The 26,112-nt window shown below is 49.9% G+C and overlaps 9 protein-coding genes across 9 annotated transcripts; 3 read left to right on the top strand and 6 right to left on the bottom strand.

Annotated features, from left to right (window-relative positions):
• Positions 1 to 790: 790 nt before the first annotated feature.
• Positions 791 to 1,453, bottom strand: LDX57_003199 (uncharacterized protein; the record flags this gene model as incomplete). Its single annotated transcript, XM_046084841.1, has 2 exons — positions 791 to 1,247; positions 1,299 to 1,453. The coding sequence occupies 2 exons, from the start codon at positions 1,451 to 1,453 to the stop codon at positions 791 to 793; spliced, it is 612 nt and encodes a 203-aa protein (XP_045940804.1).
• A 5,891-nt stretch (positions 1,454 to 7,344) lies between these two features.
• LDX57_003198 (uncharacterized protein) lies at positions 7,345 to 7,869 on the top strand (the record flags this gene model as incomplete). Its single annotated transcript, XM_046084840.1, has 2 exons — positions 7,345 to 7,778; positions 7,848 to 7,869. The coding sequence occupies 2 exons, from the start codon at positions 7,345 to 7,347 to the stop codon at positions 7,867 to 7,869; spliced, it is 456 nt and encodes a 151-aa protein (XP_045940803.1).
• A 763-nt stretch (positions 7,870 to 8,632) lies between these two features.
• Positions 8,633 to 9,412, top strand: LDX57_003197 (uncharacterized protein; the record flags this gene model as incomplete). The annotated part of the gene is made up of 1 exon (XM_046084839.1): positions 8,633 to 9,412. One exon carries the CDS (start codon positions 8,633 to 8,635, stop codon positions 9,410 to 9,412), a length of 780 nt encoding a protein of 259 aa, XP_045940802.1.
• Positions 9,413 to 12,579: 3,167 nt separating this feature from the next.
• sreA (siderophore transcription factor SreA) lies at positions 12,580 to 14,400 on the bottom strand (the record flags this gene model as incomplete). The annotated part of the gene is made up of 3 exons (XM_046084838.1): positions 12,580 to 13,406; positions 13,499 to 14,037; positions 14,090 to 14,400. The coding sequence occupies 3 exons, from the start codon at positions 14,398 to 14,400 to the stop codon at positions 12,580 to 12,582; spliced, it is 1,677 nt and encodes a 558-aa protein (XP_045940801.1).
• A 4,244-nt stretch (positions 14,401 to 18,644) lies between these two features.
• LDX57_003195 (TVP15 family protein) lies at positions 18,645 to 19,266 on the bottom strand (the record flags this gene model as incomplete). The annotated part of the gene is made up of 4 exons (XM_046084837.1): positions 18,645 to 18,817; positions 18,891 to 18,980; positions 19,055 to 19,170; positions 19,247 to 19,266. 4 exons carry the CDS (start codon positions 19,264 to 19,266, stop codon positions 18,645 to 18,647), a joined length of 399 nt encoding a protein of 132 aa, XP_045940800.1.
• Positions 19,267 to 19,352: 86 nt separating this feature from the next.
• Positions 19,353 to 19,661, bottom strand: LDX57_003194 (uncharacterized protein; the record flags this gene model as incomplete). Its single annotated transcript, XM_046084836.1, has 1 exon — positions 19,353 to 19,661. One exon carries the CDS (start codon positions 19,659 to 19,661, stop codon positions 19,353 to 19,355), a length of 309 nt encoding a protein of 102 aa, XP_045940799.1.
• A 334-nt stretch (positions 19,662 to 19,995) lies between these two features.
• On the bottom strand, positions 19,996 to 21,106 carry LDX57_003193 (uncharacterized protein; the record flags this gene model as incomplete). The annotated part of the gene is made up of 2 exons (XM_046084835.1): positions 19,996 to 20,306; positions 20,362 to 21,106. The coding sequence occupies 2 exons, from the start codon at positions 21,104 to 21,106 to the stop codon at positions 19,996 to 19,998; spliced, it is 1,056 nt and encodes a 351-aa protein (XP_045940798.1).
• Positions 21,107 to 21,454: 348 nt separating this feature from the next.
• On the bottom strand, positions 21,455 to 22,776 carry DAO1_1 (FAD-dependent oxidoreductase; the record flags this gene model as incomplete). The annotated part of the gene is made up of 5 exons (XM_046084834.1): positions 21,455 to 22,177; positions 22,234 to 22,337; positions 22,401 to 22,504; positions 22,554 to 22,691; positions 22,745 to 22,776. The coding sequence occupies 5 exons, from the start codon at positions 22,774 to 22,776 to the stop codon at positions 21,455 to 21,457; spliced, it is 1,101 nt and encodes a 366-aa protein (XP_045940797.1).
• Positions 22,777 to 23,665: 889 nt separating this feature from the next.
• Positions 23,666 to 25,264, top strand: LDX57_003191 (OTU domain-containing protein; the record flags this gene model as incomplete). The annotated part of the gene is made up of 3 exons (XM_046084833.1): positions 23,666 to 23,906; positions 24,017 to 24,450; positions 24,500 to 25,264. 3 exons carry the CDS (start codon positions 23,666 to 23,668, stop codon positions 25,262 to 25,264), a joined length of 1,440 nt encoding a protein of 479 aa, XP_045940796.1.
• Between the last annotated feature and the right edge of the window lie 848 nt (positions 25,265 to 26,112).

The raw sequence follows: 26,112 nt of genomic DNA, 5'->3' as shown, positions 1-26,112 counted from the left end.
TTCGAGACTCACCAAGGCATACACGCTGGCTCAGTGCATGTCCACCTCGACGGCATTTTCCGATTCTTCCCATCACTTGCCGGTAGAGGCCTCCACAAGAAAAGACGCAATAGAGGCATACGCGCTGTAGTCGAAGGGTTCATCTCTACTGAAGGCGAGCCGGAACGGATAGGGGGAGGAGGAGGAGGAGGAGGAGGAGGAGGAGGAGGAGGAGGAGGAGAAAAAGCACACCGCAAGACCAAACCTTTTCTCCCCGTAGCAGGGCAATGCATCCAGATACCTTGGCTTCAGGGCCAGTTGTCAGAATGACTCGGATCAACTGTCTTTGCAGCTACTTTTCTTGCAAGACTAACTTGCCGGAATCTCGCCTCGCTAGATAACTTGATCACTATAAACTGTTCTCGGCATCTTGCTGGGCTATGCAGCGGATTCCTTGCGTGAGACATGGCTGGTAGGGCGGGGTGGGTCTTGATTGATTCAACAGATTCAGCGCTTCCAATATCGCGGCTTGGAGGCGGTGGCAGAGAGCTCTGCTTGGCTTCAAACCTGCCTAAAGAGGGAATAGAAACACGTCGGCAGCCATCCATGATTGAGGTTCCGGGCTTCTAACCCGTAGGGATTTGAAGGTTTCAGGGAGGCTCCTGAAGAAGAAGGTTTAGTGAATTGCTCGAAAGACCTAAAACGCTTACAATATCCATCCCTAATTCCTTAAAAAAATCTTTTGCAATTTGGCTGCATGCGTACTTGGCTATCAGGAATCTTTTTGGGAAAGCAGATAAATGCTAGCTCATCACGACTTGAAAAGTGGCAAGGAAACCCAACCCATAACCGCATTTCTCCCTCCACATCCCTTCAATCTGGACACCCACGCGGCATCGAGTTTGCTGTGCGCCGGACAGCGCCCAAGCAGGTCGAGGTTCTCGAGCGAGACCTTGAGCTTTGCATCATCCAGGTTGACGGCGAGCCTCGCAATCCGCCGCGCTGACGACGGGTCGAGCCGGCCCCGGGGAGGGGGCAGGGCTAGCGGGGTACCACGACATTTGTAGCTTGACTTGGCCTCTCGGCCTAGCTCAATGCTACCTCGGGCTGACTTCGCTGCAAATATATAGAAAATAATGATTTGGTACGAGGTATCGATGATGAGTCGCCTGGGCAGGTTGGACCTGGAGAGAACATCTTGATCAAAGACAAGAAACTCCCAGGAAGTGACATAATTAAAGTTGTTCAGTTGGACGGCTTGACGGGGCCTGCGGGGGTACAGAGACTCGAACGTGTAACCCCCCCTCTTAGGCACTTACAGCCCCTGTCCTGCAGACGCCGGCTTCGCCGGCTGCCTCTTCCACCTGCGGGCCTCGCGGTAAGCCGTCATTCCCTCCAATAAATCCACTTGCATTCCACCACCGGTTTTAATATTCGTACTGCGCCTCCATGTCGAAGCACCTGAGCCAGCCATTTCACGACTCCAGTCGCTTCTCATCACACAACCGCGTCTCCCGCCAGTGGCAGGCGTCTTCGCCGTTCGTCGACCTACACGTGTACATCTTGATCCAAAGCCCGCCATGTCCCCTGCGCGTAGAACACTTGGCAATACTAGCGATTTCTTCGTCTTCGACGCCAAGCAGGAAGAAAACGACGATTGACATTGACGTTCCAAGGAACAAGGGAATACTAGAAAACAGCAAACGTTCCTAGTGTTTCCTAGGAACCAAGGGAATGAGCAGCGTTCCTAAAGTTCCTAAAGGGATAAAGAGAGTATAATAAGTAATGCGTAAAAACCAAACTCTCCGACCAGGCTCTTGGTAGACCGAGTCAATCTCCTTGTTTAGCCAGGTAAAGTCTGCGCGATGTGCGTCTTGGTGGGATTCAAGAGACCAATCGTGGGTGCTGTAGAAATCATTAAGACCAAAGCTAGCGTTCTCCACTTGGTTTTGAGCGGCGTGGGAGAGTAATATGCAGCTAAGGATTGTAGCGAGTTTGATCAAACACAATCAGTTTCCCAAGTACCTCGTCACCCGGACGTGCGCTATGGATCTACTCTCCAGAATTCTCTTAGCTTTTGTTTCGGCCCAACTGCTATGGTACGGCTCGTGATTGCCCAGGACCAATAAGACGAATCGGAAAGCTGTTGACTGCTTATAAAGGAAGTTGAAGCAGACCATATCTTTGACGTAACCCACTTCGCCGAGCAAGGCTAAAAAAGGCGCCCTTGGGGTGATGCTAAAGATGTCATAGGCTGATGGAGCCTCCAGGTGGAAGCCATATTAACGTAATTCACGGTCGATCCGCCCACACAGTTAGTCAGCCCACCCCAATAACTACCACACCATACAAAATACTATTATAGCTCAACCACTTTATATCTAGAGGCTCTGGAACTTAATATATACACTTATAATATGTATCTAGTATACATGTATTGCAGCTGATATAAAAAGGAAGTGGAGAATAGGGCGCCTGAGGCAGAAATCCTGCTGTCGCAACCCAGGATGTAGTGGGCCCCTATCTGGCATTCTAATGGGGTCAAGATGAATTTGGTTAATACAAAACAATCGGCAATCTAGATAATTCATATTCCATATCCGAGGACTGAATTCCGACACATGTAACATCAATCTCGAGGACTCTCGATCTCCAGCTTCATCCACCCAACAAACCAGCCACCACGCTAAACCGTAATATTGCTCATAATATTATCACCAACCGAAGAACCGCTTGGCCATAGGGAGACTTGAATGTAGCCATGAAATTGGATCGTGTGTCGCCATAAGATGTGCTTGGTATCCCTTTTCAAGGGTCTCGAGATCAAGATATCCTGGCCCGGTAGGCAGCTAGTTTGTCATTAGAACGAACTTAACAAGAAAACTTGTGTCCAATAATACCCAATGTCCAGTGCGTGCCCATTCGGCGTTGTTGTACGAGGTTACCCAGGTGCTTCTAGTGTTCTCTTTATCAACGGTTGGGGGGAAGCTTGGGCTGTGGATGTCGATCTCGTTTCTCTAGTAGCATGGTTTCAGCGGATTTGGCCTAACGGGAAAAAGATCAAGCCGTACCTCGAGATTCAAAGAAGGAGCTATGGCGAGAGAAGCTACGCCAGTAAAGGCAGTAATAAAGACATACCTCTTCATCTTAGAGTAGTGTACGGTAGAAAATGCAGTATGTTCCTTTTGCGCGGTTAATGAGACTTGCCGGAAGCAAGCGTGAGTCAGGGAAGTGAAAAGATAATATATGTTTATAAATGTATGGGGGTTCCTCTCCCCCTCCTCCCCAAAATACGCGCACAGGCCGCTTGAATGAATAACTGTAGTCCGAGGCTGCATACAAAGATCCTGCACTGACTAGCTGGCATGACATATAATTTCAAAGATATGCTTCTTCAGGAAATCGATATTCATGGGAGTCACTTTAGGAGGTTATTGCCAGTGATCCCACATAAATAGGGGGCTCAGTCATGAGATAGACTTTGACCAGATAAAAGGTAAGGACGGCTTTGCTGAGGTGAAAATTAACCGCGGGGAGCAAACAATGCCATAAAGACGCAGACACGAATGTGATATAGTATGTGAGGCCAAAGCTAAAGATGACATATGAAGGCTGACGGATGTCACCAGACCTATGGAATAAGTGATCAAATGTGACGTGTGCAAGGGGTCTGGAAGAGAGTAGACGCCGCCCCCTGCAGATGTCAGCGAACCGCCAGTGACGTTAACTAACCAACTACTGATATAACTAGTTAAGGAGTTATTTAGTTTCCCAACCGATTGACTGTACTGAACCTCTTCAAGATTCAGTCATGTTCTTACCAGGAATGTACTGAGTTGCTTCTGTCATGATTCATCTTCGATTCGTTGGCTATCGACAGCCCTACTACACTGACAAGTAGTTTCTTTACATTAAAAACTGCCACCCATGCCCTGCTACAGCCGCCTGGAAACAGTAAGTGGTTCTTAGGTAGAGACGATCAGCTTAATCAATGTTGGCTCAGGATTATCAAAGCCTAATAAGGCAGGTTTACTAAGTGGGTCGTGAGAAACGCAGGCCAGGTGTCGTACCTTTATTGTACAAGTTAGACTGCGGGGTAGACTCATACCTGCCTTTACTGCGTAGAGCTCCTATACATATTCCAGTTATCCCTTCGAGTGACAGAAAATGAAACAGGAAAGCTAATCACCTGCATGTGACATTCGGCATTTTCCTTGGACAGTTAATCAGAATGGACGCCAGCGGAATTGAAGAGCTTGGGAAGGTAAACCCGTCCTACCGAGCGCGCATCGGCATGATGTGTCTCCACACTGCTCTATTCTGCTCTGCTGTCCTTTTGAATTTATGGGCTCTCCGTGGGCTAAACACATGCTTACCACAACCTGTGTCTAGCGAAGGAGGAGATCAGAGGGGCACCCTGGGTAACTGTCAGCAACCTCCTTCTCCGATGTCACTTCTTTTATATCCATACTAATAAAGCGGGAAGACCCTTTACCACAGCTAACGACGACTGCCCCCCTGAAATTCGAGGCTGAGCTCTTCTCTACCTCCATATATAAAGGTCAGCCTCGTAAAGAGCTTGATGAAGCTTGGGAGAAGCTAGTTGATCGTATGTTATGCGCGTTCGGAGATCACATGTGTCATTTGAACTCAGCTTACAAGTGAGTGCAGACCCCATGATCTTAGTGGACTATAGAACACTGCAAGCATTTGATGCTACGACAAAGCCCACCAAGGGTTCTTATAATCATTACTACGCAACGGTTGAAGTTTTTCATCATCTGCATTGCTTGGATATAACTCGAAAGTTCATTTGGAGAGACCACTATAACCACGTTGATACTTTTCGAGACCCACCTGAGCTTGTGTGGAAACATGTTGGTAAGTTCAATCAACCGCGCTCGCGACCGTTGTAACTGCTTCCTAACGAGCGCAATATACCAGATCACTGTATAGATTTGCTACGGCAGGTGCTTATGTGCAATAGTGCCACCGGACTGCTCTTCTACACCGATTATGACAACGGGCAACCCGAAGCTCGCGTCTCGACAACGCATATGTGTAGAAACTTCTCACAAATATCTGAGTGGGTATGGGAGCACAATTCTGAGCTTGGCATATATGCAGAAACAGTGTTGAGAAATGACAGGTGATGACGATGGCGGTTTGGAGTACGTGAACAGATGAAAGCTTGAGGATACACGATCCAAATTGAATTGTGTACAAACCTCAAAATCGAGGGAATCTATCGAGTATTTGACACGCACCAGCAGTCAGCTCCAGACAGTAGAGAATCCCACAGAATCAAGCTGAACAGGTGTTTGTACTCGATTCTGCAGTGATCTCTTCGCCACATATATGCAGTCAATATGCAGTATGCCTGCGTTCAATATCAATAAAGTGGACAGATGGATTTTTGAATTGAGGGCATGCCGACCGAGGTGCTGAGAAAGGCATCAAATATATTTGATGTCTTATCAAACATCCTCAACAAACAGAACACCATGGGAACTTGACAGGTGTTTGTAACTTCCACAACACACCATGTTCCATGTAAATGGAAGTAGCATAGTTACCAGAGTCTCGACCCAGAGGCCAGGGTCTATCAGGGAAAAGAAAAATATATAGGATACCCAATGTGGAACTCCTGAGATATATAACAACTATAAGTTAGCAAATATTCCTAACCTAAATATCAATATAAGCACCCCACGGTATGATATGTCCCCAATGCAAGCCCCGATCAAGGAGAATACGTGTAAGATCCCCAACCGAGGGGGTCGTCAGTGACCAATGTGTCTTCGTCTAGCTCCTCCATGAGCCGTCTGTTCCATGCCCATTGCTGGATATTCGCGAAATTTCGACAGCTATGCACGACCTCATTCACGGGCTTCATTCTGGAATGAAGAGATGTACGTGCATAAGTTATAGGAGTAATGTCACTACTGCACTACAGCCGTCATTATTGGCAGTTAATTTCCAGACCAAATATTTGCGGTACATTATAGAAGGATATAAGGACAAACATACCATTATACCCTGCCGGAGTATATCAACACAGTGATCAATATGTTCTATGCCCTGCAGATCATCTTGGTTCGTCATGTCGACATCCCCATAAATGCCCTTCCGGATCACGTTCTAGAAATTACGCCTCACGTTAGTCCAGGGTGCGATATACAGTAATCTTGAGGGTCCACTTACTTACCAAGCAGTGAAGTTGATGAAATACAGAGAGTTGGATAACATATCCCCCAGCCCGACCTGGGATAGGAAGAGTTTTGTTCTCCATTAGCCGCGCTTCATCTGTCTGTATCCTGGAGATCCCGACTACACGGTGGTTTGTTGTGAGTAGAACCTAGAATGAAGATAAGTAACAAACCTACAGTTATAGAGATCAACCCAGAGCTTGTTATTCTCATCCGAAGGTGGCCCTTGGAACGGGGATCTTTCGATACCAAATCCACTTGAGAATACAACCCGTTCAAAGCTAATAGCAGATAAAGCTGGGGCTAGTTTGTTCGGAGCTTTGTCAATTGTTTGCAGTGGTAAACCACAAGAAAATACATGGACGTGTTTCGATACTTACAATAAGTCAATATTCGGTTGGGCGCAGTATTTGAAAGGAAGACTTTTCCCAGTAAGAGGATGTTGAGAGTTAGAGAGAACAGAAAGGCAATTGTTATTATGGCTGGTCGACGGAGTGTGCGTTTCAAAGATTTCCGATGGTGAGAGTCATGCCGGCCGCCATCTTGAGCAATGCTCCCTGTTAATATGTCATCCGAACTCAGATTTCTGAGGCGAACATATTGTGCGCTCCAAGACATAATCTCTGCTTTATATATCAGTCTCGTTGGACTTCGACGTTTCTCTTTCCCTGAAGACAGACCGATGACAAATGCCGAAAGAGGACTTCGAGAATGAGGCTAATGATTTTGGTGATCGGGTGATATATATCCTTGATTCACAGTCGTCTCAGCTGACATGGTGCATACCATAAAATTGATAATAGATAAACCTCACGATTGCCATGAGCTCATAGCCTTGTGTTATCCATGTCCTATTGACCCTCTACCCACCATGATTAGGCACCCGCCCACCATGATTAGGCACTGATTCACCATGATTGGGCACTCACGGATAAAGATCCACAGTACTCTTGACTATTATCTATCACGTGTATCATCTATCACATGTTAATGGTGAGGCTCCGCGAAGGGATCCGTGAATTCTGACTTCTTTTCACTCTATATCTCCTCCTAAAAAGGTATCAGACTGCCCTGCTTGAACCTAGTATTTGTACTTCCACTGCTTTCTTCACTGTATCAGACACGGCGTAGGCACATATTTCAACTTCTCGTCACCATGGCGGAGGTTCTGGGTATCCTAGGGAGCAGCATCGCAGTCACTCAGTTGGCTAGTGGAGTTGTCGGCGGGATCCCGAAGCTTCGCCAGCTCTGGCGAGAATTCCGGGATCTACCTCGAGACATTGATGATACTTTGGAGGAATTGGAGATACTTGGTCAGTCATTGTTGGTCATTCAAAACTCCGTTAAGTCAAATGCAGCCAATGCTGCAAGTGCAACGATCGTTGAGAGAAGCCTGGAATTCTGTCAAACCGCCACCAAAGATCTTGACAAGCTCATGATGGATCTGCGTATTGAGAATCAATCTACTTCTGTCAAGAGGCAGAAGATCAAACTTCAAGCTATTATGCAGAAATCAGAGATCCATGATGTCCGGGAACGCCTTCAACGTGCTGTCAGGTACCTCAATCTAGCCGTTAATTGTTACTCCATGTCAGTACTCTTTCTTCCCTGATTGAATTAACTTTTGCTAATGTTTGTTCATTCAACAGGACAGTGCAGTCTCAACAGTGTACCACAATAGCCCATGCACCATCTCACCCCCTCAAATGCCAGCCGACCAATTCAGACAAGTCTACTTCGACCGGTGCCACAAACCCTGGTGCGACAAAAATTGTGTCGCTAAGAAACGGACATCTGCGACAAAGCCACAGGTCCCTAGGCTTCGCCACGGTCGTGAAAACTAAAACAGTTAAGTTTCCCCTATGGGGGCAGCGATCAAAAACTGGCCAAGAAAGTGAAGGCGATACATACGAAGAATGGAGGTTGATACCGATGGCTTGGCTCAGACTCGACGGCATTTGCATGAGCCGGGCTACATCGTTAGGGAAATGGCAATACTCTCTGAAAGCAATAAGAGTTCTAGAGAGTGACTCTGAAATCTTTAAAATGTGCGCGAACGGAGAGGTCGGACAAATTATTCAGTTACTGCGGAGTAAGGTCGCCACCTTAGCTGATACCAACGAGCGAGGAGAAACGTTGCTGCACGTAAGTGGAAGATCACCCCGCACAATGTGATGAAACTACCTTACCAGATGCGTTTGAAAACAGATTTCAGCGTTATACAACCAGCCTCGAATGACTCGGTGGCTCCTAGAACAAGGTGCTGATGTTGATGCCTGGACAAATAATGGAATGTAAGGCACCTTCGGGACAGTACATATCTTTAGACTGACCATTATAGGACTCCGCTGCATTATGCCTCATTGGCCTATTACAACAAATCAGGATGCTATGACACTATTAAGTCTCTTATAGCAGATGGAGGTGCCGACATCACAATAGACATGGGTGGTGAGCCTCTCAGTACTGCTGTACACGTCTTCCATGGTCCACTGGAAGCCTTCAAATACATTACAAATGCTATGCATGGCGTCTATGAGATCATGGATTACACATTAGCCTGGCAATGTGGCAATTGCTATGGAGAACAGCCAACTTCCTACGTGAGGTCAGCTTTTGACAAGTCATCAATTTCCCCTGAGCGAGCCCTCCTTGTCGACGAACAATGTGGTACTCAGCGGACTCTCTTGCACGCGGTCGCCGCAAACCTGGCTGACTCGGTAATCGTGCCTTTCGACGCAGGTGATACCTTGCACATTCTCAAGTTACTCCTTGATGTTCACGTCGATTTACATCCTCGAGATAAATATGGCGCAACACCCTTGGACTATCTCTGTTATGGAACACATCATTTCGTTGGCACGATCAACGAAGAGAAATATGAGTTGGCCGTGCATCAATGGCTCCAGATGTTACATTCTCGGGGCTTGGACCTACACGAATATGCAAAGCAAGAGGCTCGACTGCATCCAAATGGAAACCTGATACACTGTCGGCAAATTAGAAAGGGAGTTAGGCGGAAAATTCTGTTTAGATACGGGGACATGAGCGACAACCTGGAAATCAGTGTCAAGGACAAGAGAGAAGACGCTCCTCTCGAAGAGTTGATCCCAGGGAGCTGGCCTGACGTTGACAATGATGGTCGTGATATCATAGACCATAGCGAAACAACTCCAGGCTGGGATCTAGTATTTGAACCGTTAGTCTCAGGCGGTGTGGAGTGATATCTGATTCTTCGACGTCCAAGCCGTCCTTTGGTTTGATCTTTTAACAGTGTTCCTGTGGTTTGGCGCCTTACCTATCGTGCACCCAGAACGTTTGATCTAGCTTCTTTGCAGCAAATAGTCCACATTGCAGGCTTTAATATACCCACACCGTTTCTTCTTGGATATCATTAAAGTAAATTTTGACCTTTGTGGGACCCTGGGAACAGGGCATGGACTACTTTGCACCCAAAGAGGAAAGTACGGCACTGCACTCAATGAGGCATCTTTGGGAGGAAATGAAAGGGTGGTCCAGACGCTACTAGATTGAGGCGTCGATGCCAATATTGAAGATAAAGAACTCGGCCCTCGTTATTGTATCAAACCTGTCTAGTGACAATCACTCTCAGTTTAGGTTGGACGGTGAGGACTCAACATCGATCTCTGGATATCCCATTTCAAGAATTCTACACACCTACCATTGCTGGTGCTATATTCAAGTGGGGGTATAGTATGCTCCGCCGTTAAGCGTAGACTTGGCTTCGATTTCCTCCGCGAGACCGCGTCTCTGCCCCGGGTATAGTTTGCAAAGTCACCCGGGTTCTGAAGTCGCTGCTCTGCCTCCGTCTCGGAGGGTATTGGCCAGAGAGGGATTGGTTACGTGTTGAAGCTCCAAGGCGTAGTGTTAGGCGGGGTAGATGTGCCTTTCTGTTTGTTGCAGGATGCGGTGTGAGGTGATTGCGTCGTTGATGAGACGTCGACTTTCGTTTCTGTTTTCTTTCAGGTTGACGGATAGCTCGCACCGACTCGTGCGGACACGAATGAGCTTTTTCATGGAAAGAAAGTCTGTCAATGGAGCTGTATCAAGACGCAGTAGAAGCGATGCAGCTTGGATCTGTCCTTTTCGTCTGGAGAACACTTCCTTCGAAGGAGAAATGACCGCCAGTTTTCTTGCGATGTTGTGCAGCTTCGACCATGTTGCGGACCTGGTTGAATGGCTGCTCCCCTACCTTCCCTCGGTCCTGATACTCTCGTATCCTGCTGCGGAGGGCCAATATGCTATCCCAGCATGGCTTGGAGCTTTTCCCAATAATATTACTCATCAATGACACTTGATGGGCAGGCGAGCCATCAAGTCGGATTTTGATTGCACCTGGGATTACCACTGCGCCGAGCTTTTTGCGGCTTTGTTGCAACCCAGACAAGATGACGGGTATTTCTTGTGCGAGTGGCACGTATTGCTGATTCACGTACAATATGAGCTTTTGATAGCCTGGTTTAAGTGAGCGATGACCAAATCAAAGAAGCCTGAAATCCTACCTTCACAGAGTACTCATCCTTCCTGGAGGAAGGATCGACGGTTCTCTTCTTGATGCCCTTTTGCCCTTGGACAAGCGCTTGTTCCTATCGATAGTCAGCCACGGACAATTCTGGTATTATGTAGTGAAGGCCGCGTCCATACTTTCCAACAGCCATATGTGCCACTTTAGCCTATCTTGCAATTGTCGAAGACAGCCAAGTATAGAACACCACGCTGGGGGTAGTCGGTACTCTTGACGCTACTGGGTCGACGGGATGGGAGTCCATCTGGCCGTCCATGCTCTCAATCGTCAAGAAATGTCCACATTGGGGACAGATGCAGGGGTTCTCTGTCAGGTCAATCTCCTGGTATGTTTGGCCTAAGATAAAATCCACTGGAGTCTCTTTGATTTCATCGGATCCGCAGGTCTGGTAGTATGTCTCGGAGGGACAGATCTCGCCGCGCACGGATGGGCATTGGTGGCCGCACGGCAAATACTGATTACAGCGTAACGAGCAAAGAATGTGACCACATGGTGCGGCACAAGGCATTGTGTATGTGCTGCGCGGACATGAAAATAGACATCGGGAAACTGCATAGGGAGCACAGTGTTCGGAGCATTTCTGGGGACATTCCGAATGGCCACATTCCACAGTACAAGGTGCAGCACAAGCTGGGCAATGGGCCTGTCCCATGGCATTTGGCGCTGCAAACATGAGAACAGATGGAGTACAGGACGGCAAAATCTATGATGGTTAGAAAGACAGATACGATGAACTTCATAATGGGGCTTCTCACTTTCTGGCCATCGCACGCGGACGAAAGCCCATTTCTCGGTTTCTTCGTACACCTCGCTGGCAAGAGAATGGAACAAGAGAAAAGGCAAGGTAGGTGTCAATACTAAGGGGGTGAGATAGTAGTAAAGAGAGTAAAGTAAGGCAAGATGAAAATGAGAGTAAGAATCGCTACTCGTGGAAGGAAAGATGTCCTCTTGTAGAGCACACGGGAGAGAGAGAGAGAGAGAGAGAGAGAGAGAGAGGTGAGGGAGTGAAGGTGAGCAGCAGACGACGAGAACCTCACTTGGTATTCACTGCGTGGGACAAGAGGAAAGAAATACGGCGATGGAGGTCGATCGTTCGAACATCTCTTCCATTATCGCCTCATCATGCTCAGTTCTAGATACTATGGTAGTGGATCAAAGTACGCCTAGGAGCCAGCTACAGTAGTTATCCAGGCTTCAATCTCGAAGGGTGTCAGTAAAGCGTGAATGAACATATCGCAGCGTTCTTCTTACCCAGCGGGAAAGACATACAAGCCAGCCGCTACGCTACAAGACATACCTTCCTGGCATCATTCGGGATGGGTATTCCGCGGGCTTTACAATGGGCAAATTGACCAGACCAGTAACTTGAATTACTTACACATACCGAGATCTATTTGCCTATCCTGCCATACCATGGCTGAAATCCCGAGTCACAAACACCTTGCAGTCTAATACACGCGCCGATTCCGAAAAGAAATGGAATGTGAAAGTTCAATCCTCACAGAGCAGTGTGTGATTAATGAGAAGAGAACGAAACAGACAAAACCAAGCAAAAAGCCACCCTGATTCAAACAAATCTCTTTTCTGATATAAATAAGGAAAACCCGCTTATCCCGCCAGCGCTTCAAAGCATCAATAAATATAAGTAGACAAATGGAGAGGAAAGGAAAAAGAATGGAACAACTTTTTTCCCTTGCAAATCTTGCAACACCCCCGTGAAATCAATCGTCGAGCGTGACTTTGAAGATAAAAATAGTGGTATCTCAGAAGGTTGACTATCGGCGCCGGGTGTACAAATCAAGCAAATCAAGGCAACGAGGAGCGTAGTTCATGATTTCGGAGGTATTATTGCCGTCCGAGTTCTGCCAATTCTCGCTCTTTCGCACGCAGCATTTCCCGCATCTCTTCGGCTTCCCGTTGTAGTTTAGCGCGGCGATCCTCTTGGAACCTATCCAATTCGGTCACGCTAGGAAGCGGCTGGGAGTGGGAAGGCGCCAGTGGGGGCTGATGGGGATGTTGCTGTTGACGACTAAGAGCGGCGAGAGACGGGTCTAGGCGGGACTCGTCGTGGGCACCGGAGGGGTTGAGAATGGAAGAGATGGAGCTCAATCGAGCCGGGGGAGAGGGGTTGATCGAGGACATTATCGGGGGAAGCTGATTGGAGCCGGATTCCAGAGTGGTTGGGATTGCGACAGCCTCGGCCGATGAGGCAGTTTCGGCGAGCGTGCGTTTCTTGGGATTGGCAGGATTGGGGGAAAGCGAGCGACGACCGAATTGCGGCACGGGCGAATGACTCGGCGCCAAACGGTCCGGCTCCAACAGTCGAGGTGGGGGTGGGTGGTGTGGTAACGACACCGTGCCCGAACTGAATCCGGTGAAGTCAACGGGTGGTGGTGCGAATCCAAACGGCCGGTGAGCGTGCGGCGACACTCGGTCGGGCATGTGGCCGTAGTGGTCCATCGGTTCGCTGCTATAGTATCGATAATGGTCTTCGTGGCCGTGAGCCAGAGCGGCAGGCGACGCTTCGGGGGATGCGGAGGAGCCATTCGACGAGTGCGTCGCGCCCGTCGGAGACGATTCGCGCAAGGCCGGAACAACCCGCTTCCGCCGCTTGATGATGGTCTTCTTCATCGTCGTGGGCCTGTAGCATCCGTGTAATTTGTAATAGAGACCTGCTTAGCGTTAGGGTAATCTCCTTGATACACAACAAAATTTGACTGGAAACAAAAATTGAAATTGGAAGCCGCGGGCAAGGGGAACGTACCACATGCGTTGCAGATGGGATGACCATTTTCGTCCCGCCTCCAGAGAGGCGTCACGGTGGTGCCACAATTTTGACAAGACACCAGCATATTCCCATCTGCTGCCGTAGGTGTCCCATTCTTAACTGGAACATCCGGCTCTGGTAAAGGCACCGCCTTTTCGGCGGGTGGGTTGGGGGCGCGATTCCAGGCATGTACTGGGACAGTCCCTCGGGGTGTCGACTTGTAGACCCGATTGTTGTAGGCAGGGCATCCGTCGCAGCCCTCAGCACCACCGGTGCCGTTACAGCTACCTCCGCCAGGACACGATCCCGATGAACCATGGCATCCTCCTCCCTCGCTCGGTGCGGGAGGTTGGTCCGGCGGCAGATTCGAGGGAGTTCCAGTCGGCTGCACGCCAGCTTCCGGGCTCGTCTGGACACGGTTACGTTTCGTCGGGCGGGCGACATTTCGTGCTTTCAAGTAGAGGCCACAGGCGTTGCAAATCATCGCACCCGTCGGTGATCGTCGCCATAACGGAGTACTCTTTGTCCCGCAATTACTAGATTGTGTCAGTTTTCCATCCGCTGCTATATCCAGTGGTCAAGACCAACCTGCAGGAATGTCCTAGAAAAGAAGTATCCTTCTGGGATTTGGGCGACGACGATAGTTTGTCCGAGGCCGCTGCGTTCACCTCGGCGGACGCGTATCCGGAGTTATCTACCCGGCTATCCATCTCAGGTCGACCACGAATCGGATCGGCTTCGAAGCTTTGAGCCCGGGTATCATCTCGCGGCCGTTCGACAGGGTGTTCCCGACCAGCTTGGGCCGACGAGATCAGCTGTTGGGCAGCGTCTAGATCCTCCGCCGACGGGTGTCGCGCAACGACATCGGGGTTTCGAGGGAGCGATCGCACCGTTTCCATCTGCGGAATGGATGCTAACATTTCCACGTAGTCTGTCGGAAAGGGAGAGGCCCTTGGTAATTCTCTTCCACTACCTCCCAACGAGGAAAGGCAAAGAGGGGAGGGGCCGACGGTGAAGGAGACGGCGAGGGTCCCGGAGATAAGGGTAGGATGAGTCGAGATGGACGGTCGAAATCAAGGGGAAAGCGCGTTGTGAGAGGAAGGCGTCGCACCACAGTCGAAAGTTGTAATGTATGGTATCACAAAGTCAAAAGTCGGTCAAGATGACGGTGCAGGAGAAAAAGAAAAGAAAAGGACTAGGAGAGTGTCTGGCCGGAAGGGCGAACGGTAGGTAGATGCAGCTAGTGAGACTCCAAACCCAACCAGGCGGAGCCGGGGAAGAGGGACGATGATCCCTGACAGCGGACCAGAGATACCGGGGCGGAGTAGAGTTGGAGAAAATTTCCAGCGGCCAAGAAAGAAAAATCGAAAGAATTTTAAAAAGAGGGTCAACTAGCAGAAGCGTAGATTTAATGGTCACGGATCTGGCGTAGGGTGTTGCGTTTGTTTCGCGAGGCTGCAAAGGTGGCGATGCGATCGTGAGGTTTAGGCAGACACGCTGGAAGGAATAGGTGATCAGTGGGGAAAGAGAAAAGAGAAAAGAACCGAAACGAGGATTCCAGTCAAGAAAATACAGATTCAAGAATGATGAAGTAGGAGAGAAGGACGAACAGATCAGGGGAAGGGAAAGCGAGCAGGAGATAAGGTGGGTTAGGGGGACCAAGAGGCGGACGAAGGACAAGAAAGATCGACGGCGATCAATCAAGCGACGGGATGTCGGATCAGATATGATGTGGAGGACGGGAACGAAGGGTGAGACGAGACGGTATGGTGTATGCGTGGTTGGGAAAAAAAAGGAAAAGGGAAGGAAAGGACAACAGGGAGAGGGATGGATTGAGTTGAGGGATCGATCGGGGAGATGTGATTGATTTGATAGCGATTCGAAGGCATGGAAGGGCGGCGAAGACAAGTGGGTAACAATGATGATGATGACTGGGTCCGACCGGAGGGATCTCTCATATGCGCATGGCGGCTTACCAGATGTCACTCATGTCGAACTCGTATAAGAGGCTGTCCGCATTCCCAGCGTGTTGGTTTATCGAAGGCAGTGCTCGTTATCGATCTCCCAGGGGGATCTACAACCGGGGTGTGTTGCGTTCTAAAGTTAAGGTCCCTTTGTTTCTGCTGAATCTTGCCTCTTTCGGTCCAATTTGGCTCGGGTTCTTTTTAATTTCGAAAATTTAGTTCTGTTTTTCCCTTCTTTTGCCCCTGCAGTTCAATAGTGTCAAACTTAAGGGATGGTTGGGATGAGTCGGGCTGGGGGAGTCAGTCAATCCGGTAAGGTTGAGGGAGAAGGCAGAAGAGAGAAGTCCCTGGCGAACTCTGAATTTTCCTTTGCTCTGACATCAACAGATTCATCCTCCATTCTCTTTTTTTTCCCATCCTTCTTCCTTCTTCTTTCCTCCCCAGATCGTATCATCCGGATCCACCGCTGCCTCATCCGGTCTAGTCGGCCGGGTCCGGTGGATGCACGCTTTGCCCTTTGTGGACTTAGCGCGTCTGTGCTCAAATAAGCCCGTTTCTCGCGTCCCCGATTGGCTGAGAGCCCGTCGCTCCTCATGTCAGCGGCATTTCAGTGGCGATAATTGGCTGACACGGTGCCTTCCATCACGGTCGTCGCCTTCGGTTGCATTTCTAATCGCCGCCCGATGACTGAACAATCTTACGATCTCCACTTTCGATGACTTTCCCTTCGGCTTGCTTGGACCGACCCGACGCCGCCTTGCTGCTTCCGGTAATTCTACTGGTTTTTGTGCTAATTTTTAGTCACTTCAGAGCGGGTGGCCGGTGAGTTGAGTGGCCATTTCTGCCTGGCTGGGCTAGACTCGTTCAGCGTCCACCGCTTCCTCGGAGGTTAGACTTTTGTTATCTCCTAGCCAGCTGCCGTTTGATCTATCGTCCCGCTGATTGGATGGTGCGCCGTGGCGTGCTGCGCCCTTTTGATTTCCTCTTTTTTTTTTTTTTTTTTTTTTTCCCCTCGGCCGCTGATTATCTCTGCGTGATTATTATTGAACAGGGGTCCGCCACTCGGCACTTTGTACTTATTGCTGTACTGTACAGGCGTCAACGCAAACTTTACCGTCTGCAGTCTTCCATATTCTTTATCATTTAATAGGGGTGGCTTGCTATTATCGATCTCATGCACTCACCATTCTTGCTGTACAACCTTCACTAGCATTCCATGAGTAGAGTAGGTATTACGGTCCTACATAACACTACCTACCTTCTTGTACTAAGGCAACTAACTAATCAACTCGGATACTCTGCCGTCGGCATCCGGACTAAAAAGTACCGTTGTTCTTCTCGGCCTGGGAAAAGAAGCAAGTCGCGCAAAGTACCACTCTTACTCCTTCAGGCGCAGCCTTACTGTATCTCCCTAGGTAGGTTGATTATGACTGCTACGTCATTTGATCTGAACACTGCGATACCACTCATTCAATAACCATCAAAGCTACGCCTCATTTCATAAGTAGGTACAGAATAATTTACTCATCATCTCTATGAAATAACTAGTCCCTTCGTATCCGTACCCCTGTCTCATCTAGACCAGGCAGTCACATAAACAAACCCCAACTCCGGATACCGATGCCGATAATTATCATGATTATCTCGCTTAGAGATGAGGGCGACGTATACGCAGTAGAATTGGATGTTGGCCCCATACTACCTAACTACCTGGCTAGCTAGGTCTCCCATCATCCTACCATACCATGCCTCTTTTTTGCTCTAGGATCCGAATTCCCGTACGGACTACGGACACCGCGCCTTAACCTCGGGGAATCCCTCGTACGACCGATCCAGTCAGTTTTCTTGAATTTGTTATCTCCGAGACGGAGACTCCGAGGTCTGTTGGTTTTGTAGGTATCAACATCATTTGCTTGATAGTTAATGAATCTGACTACTCCGTTGTTGTCTAATCCCCGGATCCGAAGGGTATTGTTGAGTATGTAGCACGGGACAGTTATCACCGATGGAATCTGATCTGATTACCGGGTGCTCGTGATGCATTGTGGCGTGTGGCGTGACCACCGACACCTTCTACCTCACCTAGGCAGGAGACCTACGTCCTTCCAATCATGTACCTACCTATACTATGTAATAATAATATGTACCCATAATTCATCATCGCCGCCATGATTGGCTTCGGGTCCGGTTCTGGGCATAGGTAAGGTAAGGTAGGTGGCAGGTGTCTACTCCGTAGATCCAAGACCAAGAAATTAGACTAATGCAGTTTGATTGGAAGGTCGATGTGATCAGTCAACCGCAAACCTAATCAATCAGTCAATCTATCAATCCATAGTAATCAATCAATCAGTCAATCGGTCAATCATGCCACGCGGCCGGATCGAATGGGAGGATACCTACCGTGGCACCTGCGCGGTGGAAATTATTACTTACCTTACTAACTAATAATTACCACGGAAATGGCCCTGTTTAAGGAATAATGCCTACTATGTAGATGCCTGATGGAAATGCCAGAGAAATAGATAGTCTCGTTCTTTGTTTAGCTACTGTCTGCCAGATCAGACCAGATCACAGGTGCTTAGGTCTTATATTACAAGAATCTTTCATTGAAATTGCAACATTGTGGAATCATATCAAATCAAATCGAATCTGCCACGCCACTTGGGGTCGGGAGGAAAGAATTAAATAAGAAAGAAAGAAAAGCAAGAAAAGGGCTTTCCCTTTTCTAGCGAAAGAAAAAGAAAAAGAGAATATAGAAAAAATGTAAAACTATTCCAAAGAAGAAAAATCAACCCACCACCCCAACAGAGACAGCAGATCATCTCGGGAAATCAAATGAAATCGCCAAACACAGTGCAGTCAGTGCATTGTCCGTTGCCAACACACTCATTTTTTTCTGTTTCGCTTCAAGTCTGATCCGTGATCGCTCGGATACCATCGTATAGATTTTCATCGCACTCGTACATCGTCGTCCATTGCTGAAATCATCGCTTTCGGCTAATGGTTCTTATGCTTCTCCTTCCATCTTTTGTATTTCTCCTGTCACCATCAACCTATCTTCTTTTCATATCGGCCGTTGTTGCGGAGGAGATCATGACGTAAGATCAACAGATGATACGTCCCGATCAACCCCCCTGTCAATCCCCTGTCAATACAGACCCAACGGATCAAAATCGCATTTAGATCTGCTCAGCACCCCAGGCCTGGTCGGTCTCGCGCATGTTCGAGGGAGGCTCGATGGAGGGAACGAATTCCAGAGCAAGGTAACCGACACCGATGAATCCGACGATGGAACCGGCAATGTACCGCAACACGTGGTCGTGCAGGAGAATCGATCCGACGAAGATGTAGACTTTTCCACCCCAGCCAGTCAGCAAAACCGAGTGACATAACACGGCGAGAACAGAAAACAGGGAACCACTTACAAACACCTCGGCCAAGGAACGAGAACAGGAAGGACGCATAGCGGTAGACATAGTCAGGGACGTTGGGCAGGAATTCCAGCCCACCGATCACTAAGGCAGGGAATCGTCAGTCTCGTCGTGTTGTCCATTCTATCTAACCAGTCCGGTGTCGACATAGTACTCACGGAGTCCGAAGATAATCACATAAGCTCCTACGATGATGGAGCCCAAGGACGGAGGGAAGAATTGGGCGATTCCGCCCAACACCATGATCACGCCGACGGCGATGTTGATGATCCGGCTGTTATTGGTTAGCTGTGCGTTCCATCGTCCGTGTGATCATCAACGCGCTATCGGTCTCACGGGGTATTTCGTACAAGATGTTAGAGAGATCCATGTTGATGGTTGTCGGAGTAGACAAAGATTCCGCAGGTTATGCAATCGATTTCCGTCGGAGGGTGTAAACAAGGTATGTGCGGAAGGCTAAACGGTTGGTATGAGTTCTGAGTAAAGGCAAGCGTTAGGAAACCATGTATCTATGATGAATCGACTCTTGGTCCGGCTGGCGGTCGAAGAAAGTCGCAGGCTGGGAATCTCGTAGCCTGAGCTGAGCTGAGCTGCGTGGACCACCACGAAGCACCGGAAGTCGCGTGACAGGCGAGGGCTCGATTGGCTGGCAGACGGCTTTAGACAGGGGAAGGGGATGGAATTCACCTTGCAGAATAAAGCTTCTGAGCAAGCAAAGAGCAGGGAGAAAGTGCGGAAAATGAAGGAGATGAGAGGCTCAAGCATCCAGTTGCTGCGCCGTCGCAAGCAGCGGGTCTGCCAAGAACGTCCGCGGATGACTCAGCGGGCCCGGCACTCGTCTGAACGCGTGGAAACTGGAGAGACATCGGGCATGTGTGCTATGGAAGCATCTAGGAGTTTATTTACTGTTCTCGGGACAAGACAAGGAAGACGGCTATGAGATCGCTGGTTGCTATTTTTATCCCGAGCTATGATGTATCAACAGAAGGATTCCAGCTTCCCCGGACAGGGCTGGAGATGTGATACACTTCGGATTACACCCGCGTTACCTGACCTCCCTGCTATTCCGACAGCACCTACCACAGGTGTAGTAGACTGTTTACACCAACAGCTCCCCCTGTCTCTTCTCCAATCTCGCAACGGACAACCCGTTGGCTAGTCGGCTCATCTTCACCGAGTCCTTCTCCAGCTCCGTGTAGATAGCATCCAAATCCGTGCCGAGTCCCACCTGATCGGCCGTTTTCAGGCTTCGTGTGTCGACGAACGGGGCAATGGAAGGCCATACGCTCTGGACATTGTTGAAGAAGAGTTCGACTCCAAGATCGCCCAGTCCTTTGATCTCCTTGATCAACTCGCGCGTTTTGGCTCGGTCATGATGTGCCTCTTCCCAGAGGTTGTTCAAGTCTCCATCTATTTCTTGAGTTAGCAACGATGCCTGATGTCTCGTAGTACGACAAACACATACCATATCGTTCATCCACGAAATGTGCCAAATCCCCAAGATTCGTCGCCCCCTGCTCCCTGTACCGATTGTATCCCCCGTCCCTCAGCACCGCCGTTCTCTCTTCCCAGCTACTCTCCCCTAGCTTGTGGATATCGTGATACCCAACCTCGATGAGCTTGTTGATGGCCCGCTGCGATAGATCATGTGAGATCGGCCGTGACTTCAACATAGCATCGATGACCATCGCGAGGACCGTTTCCGCAGACGCCGTGAGGGGTTCTTTGGCTATAGATGTGCCGTCAAGGGGTGTTCGTCCCAGCTGATCGATGGCTTTTTGTACTTTGGGGTGTTGCTTGTCCGTTGCCTCTTCCTCCTCTTCTCCCTCCCCTTCTTCTTCCCCTTCCTCGTCTCGTTCTTCGTCATTCTCCTGCTCATCAGGTTCGACGTCTTCGTCTTGGTCCACCTCATCGACTTCCTCTTCCTCTTCCTCGTCTCCTACTGCATCTGCATCGTTCTCATCGAACTCACCCGTCTCGTCTTCTTCGTCGAAATCGTCCTCCTCGGCTGTGGGTGCTGCCGCTGGAGCCTGTTTCGCTGCTTTGGCAGGCGGCTGATCCTCTTCCCCTGCTTGGTCCTTACTCTCCGCGGCTTGTCTTTTCGTGGTAGAGAGATACTCGAGATCGCGGTCGTTGCGTTTGCGTTTGAAAGCGGCGGTGCTTTCGTCGGTTTCTGGGTATTCCTCTACTTTGGGGGATTTGTATTTCATTTTGTCGGGTTTTGAATCTGGTGATACTGAGAATAGACAATTGCGCGGATTTGGTAAGGCTTTGGGTGTAGATGGTTTGATGGGAGTATGATAAGTCCGGGGGTGTTGTGACTTATGAGGTACAAAGGTAGTAGTAGAGGTGGTGACGTCGTCATGATGAAGATATCAGTTCCGCGTTGGGGGTGCAGATTATTGGTCAAGGCGCCTGGACCTGACTCTATCAGGTATTTGCTTATTAGTCTTATTTATTTTCATTAGCTCATTCAGCCTTGTCTGGGCCGGTCGGCATGTCTACGTACGGTGTACCCTCTACATGCTATGTACTACTCTGTACGACAGCCCTAAAGCCTACAGCTTAGCGCGTCCTCTCCGCTGCCTCAGCACCTCGCCGGCCAATTTAACTGCCTCGGCCGCGCACCCGTACGAAGCCTGGTATCCGAATCCTCCATGGCCGTAGTTATGCACGACAGCAACCCCGTCGATCTTATCGGCTTCTATGCGCGGGCCGCCGTCCCGAAGGGGCCGCAGACCGACCCCATGCCGAATGATATCCAACCCCTCGATGCCCTGTCCCTCGCGCACAAGCTCCGGCCGCAGCGCAATGGCCCGCTTCATGATCCGCACCGCCAGGTTCGGATCCGGTAGCGGATCCCACTGATCTTTCTGATACGATCCGCCGATGACGGTCCCGCCGCCCGCCGCCCTTGTCATCATGTAGACGAGCTCGTCGTGCGCGTCGTCACACCCGGAGATCGAGACCATCGCGCCGGGGTCGTTCCGCACGACGACGATCTGTCCGCGGCCCGGGTGCAGCGTGTCGTCGTTAACGCCGCCGAGCTTTTTGGACGACAGCCCCGTGCAGTTGATTACTAGGTCGGCCTTTTGGCCGCTGTGGTGGGCGTCTGCGGCCTCGGTGATGTGTTTAAGCACGCCACGTTTGAAGACCGTGCCGTTTTTGCGGCATTGGCCAACTAGCCATGGGAGGTAGACTGCTGTGTTGATGCAGACGGAGGTGAAGGTGGATGCATTGTCCACTCCGGGGGCGAGTTGGTCGGAGGGAATGCTTCGGAACTGGAATGGGTGAGTACTGTTCTGGGTCAATGCAGCTGCGGTAGGAGGGCGCGTACATTGGGCACGACATCTTTATACCAGGGTTCTTTCTCCGTCAGTTCGGCAAACCACGTTCCCGTAGGTGTCTGACGATCTTTTTGACGATTGTTCACGATTGTGTCTATTATTCTGTGTCAGAATTGATGCTTGAGAGCCAGTTGAATGCATAAACGAATGGGTGTACCTTGGAAATGGACTCCAGCATCCAAGTGGTTCTCCGCCAGATCTTTCAGGGCCGGCCAGGTCTCTCGCTCCCAACGGGCGTGGGCGCTTCCAGGGACTCCAACTCTGCAACTGGTTAGCTTCGAACGTTCCTGTCCAACGAATTCAGCCATACGGAAGGTAATTGGCGCCCGCCCAGGGAGAGCAGTATTCGATATCGTAGTCGCCGGGCATGTGCTTGGCGACCACGGTGATGGAATTGGATGCATCCTTGGATAAGAGATATGCGGTGGTGAGTCCGGAGACTCCGGCGCTATGAGTATGTCAATTGGACGGTCAATTGCAGGGGGGAGTGAATCGACCTACCCCAGGATGACGATATTATTCTGGGTAGCCATATTGAGTGGCTGGAATGGATCTACGTAGATTGGGCGGGATGGATAATGCGGGATAGTGAATGATCACCTCGTCGAGGGAGCAGAATGGAGAAGAGAGAAACATTGAGACGGTCAAGGCGAGATGTCAGGCCATTTAACACGAGGCAGGGATGATTTCCGCCGGGGAAGATAAGAGACGGCCGGCGGATGAGGGGAGGAATGAGGGGGCTGGTCTTTGTCTCCCCGGATTGCGGAGTATCGACGGGTATCTTTCGGAGAGTTACAGTACGGTATTTATTACGGGTTAGTCAGTGGTATTTAAAAATTACGTAACTATCTACAACTTTACGGTGTCAGTGTAAAAAGGTATAGATCACAATGACTTTGTCTGCCCGACTCGTCCAAAGAGATCGACCTCGGCCGGTGAATATCCCAGCACCTCGTGGATCATGTAGGACAGACCAGAGAACTGCCCTCCCAACTCCAGGTACTCCAGGTAACCCACGAAAATCGAGTCTCGTCATCGTCGGGCGTCACTCACGTGGCCGCTGCCAATCAGGTGCGCGCGATCGACTGACCGCCTCGCGTAGTCGCGTGTGCACAACCTCAGGCAGGCATCGGCAGAAGATCCCCGATTCTCTTTCTCTTCATTCCATTTCCAGTTTCCACCCCCGTCTGCTGCTCGCTCTTTAGACCTGCTTTCTCTCTTTCTTCCCTCTCCTTCTCCCTCACTCCCCCCCCTCTCCCCTCTTTCTCATTCCGTTCTCCTCTCTTCTTCTATTCCTCTCCTCTCTGTATCTTCTTGCCCTTCGTTCTGCTCTCTGCTCGACGAAGCTCTTGTTCTTTTTTACTTCCTCTCGGTCTTCCATACAAATGCGGGCCTTTCGTCGGGCAGAGCTACGTTCCAATCATGGCGGATGTTCCCAACGGTGGCAGAATCGTGCCCATTGTCTCACCGGCCCGTCAGCAGCGTTACTCCCTTCCCTCGCCTCCTGCTGAGCTGGACGAGGTCCAGCATTCTCAGCAAATTCCGCAATTAACTCAATCCAATCCGCCGAGATCCATGCGTCCGAAGCCCGAGGACGCGGCGTCTCTGAAACTCCCGTGTCTCAACGAATTAGGGCTGTATGCTCTGCCCACCGAGGGTGACGGTAAGCATTTCCCTTTGTCCCTTGATTGGACCGGTGTCTGCATGCACAAGCCATGAGTTTGCAATGGTTCCACTACTCCGGATCGCCTGGTTCCTGACCCTCAATGGTAGGCAATTGTCTCTACTACGCGCTCTCCGATCAACTTTACGGTGACTTCTCCCACGCCGACCCAATTCGCGTCCGTCTGGCCGATCACATCGCCGCCAATCGGGACTACTTCATGAGCTTTATAGCCGCCGTGGGTGGGGAGCGTCGGGCTCCTCGACGTGCAGCTGCGTCGGCTGCCAGACATGCGTGTCGGTCCTCTTCCTCCGCTAGTCCGGCACCGGTCTCGGTGTCTGCCAAGGACAAAGAGCGCAGCTTCGATTCGAAGGTGGCCGAGTCGCGGAAACGGGGTGTCTGGGGAGGAGCGGAGGAGATTCAGGCATTCTGTCAGTCGTTCAAAAAGGACGTCAATGTCTATACTATGTACGGGATCCAGAACTTTCGCGACGTCCATGCTCCTGACGAGGAAGAGCGGGAAACGGTCCATATTGCTTTTCACGTGAGTCTGCCTATAGTTCTCTGCCTACCGGCTGTTCTGACCTGTCTAGGACTTTCATCATTATTCTTCAGTACGGCATACGCATGGTCCCCACGAGGGCCTGCCGCAGATTCCCAAATATGATAAAGAACTCGAAAAAGAGGCATCTGCTGCGGCGAGTACCGTCGTAGACTTGGCCAGTCCGTGGAAGATCTCGGCTATTCAGGAGGGTCTCGGGGGGAAGTATGATCGGGACGCCATCGTGGAAATGCTTCAACAGTGTCGAGGCAATATCGATAGAGCCTTTACAAATTTACTTGGGGAAGGTAGCACTACCAGCACACAGCCGGCGGAGTCAACAGCTTCCCGGGCGATCATGAAATCGCGTCTTCAACCATCTACCTCTTCCCGGTCATCGTCGCCCTTTAGCACGGGGAGCAAACGCTCTGCCGATGACAGTGACTCGGAGGAAAACCCTCGCCCAGCCGTTCGGCGCAGTCGAGCCCGTGAGCAAAAGAGACGGATTCTGCCCGACGTCACGGTGGGGATCGCCTTCAGGGACGATCAAAACGATCTCGTCTCCCTCCGCCTGCGAGTTAGTCCAGATGCGGTCGCAGAGAAGACGATAACCAAGCAGAACACTGACGGAGAGGCCTCGACGGAGGCCGAAAAAGAAAAACCACGGCCTGTTGTCAAAGAGAAGAAACCCAAGGCTAAACCTAAGCCTGCGGTCCCGGATGAGATCTCCAGTCAGCCGAGTGAATCCAACGAAGGACCCAAACCACGACGCAGCCAGCGCATCTCGCGAAGTCGCAACCCTCCTCAAGCGGCTTAACTTACAACATCACTAACATTTTCCCCATCCTTTCCCTCCTTCTTTGGATGAATTTCGTCACGTATACGAATGTCACGACCACCTCATACACTTTGGCTTCCAGTTTCTGGGTGCATTGCAAAGCGCGTTGGGAGTTATTTATTCTTTCTGTTTACCCGCTTTAGACTTGGGTTGCTTATTCTTCTTCTCTTAGCGAACAAGCGGTTGATTTCATTTACAAGATATTTTTCTATGAAGGATGATATCAGCGACCTTACGACCTTTCATTTGACCTATCTACTTCCGGTGCCTTACTATACCTTACTCTCTTTTGTGTTTTCCCGGTTTTCCGGGGGTTCCCGCTTCTCCTACCATTTAAAAAGGCGTTTGAATCACAGGGTTGCATGCATCGATTCGACATGACCTGCATTGGGAGGCATTCCTGCATCAAAAAAAGTAAAACCAATTTTGTTGGGTGGTTTTATTTTGCTCTTCTATATTTTTTGAGATCTAAATTTCTTTTCCCAGGAGGAAAAGGAACTCGACAGGTTCATGTTATTCAACGTTGGTCGTTCGACATGATCCTGTCTTTCTCGGGTACTGGTTTCTGGACTTGTCGAGGGTTTCACCTGGATAGATAAGCATTCCCGGTATCTGGTATAGAGATGAATCAACAATACTTGCTGGCTGATAGTCAGTAGATGATCTACGGTTCTAGTCTTCAAGAGGCATGTGCCTTGGCTTCATTTTATAATGCCCTTTCGTCGGGGTATTAGTCTGAGAAACGGACGATGTCTTTCATTCACATCCTGGATGATTGAGCACTGGTCCAGCAGCACCATCTTGAGTAGTCCATTCTTTGTTCCAAT

The sequence above is a fragment of the Aspergillus melleus genome (genome assembly GCF_016097325.1).
Source record: "Aspergillus melleus strain CBS 546.65 chromosome Unknown contig2, whole genome shotgun sequence".
NCBI classification, from domain to species: Eukaryota; Fungi; Ascomycota; class Eurotiomycetes; order Eurotiales; family Aspergillaceae; genus Aspergillus; species Aspergillus melleus.
Note: the sequence above shows the minus strand (reverse complement) of the source record. Positions and strands in the feature narration are given on the sequence as shown.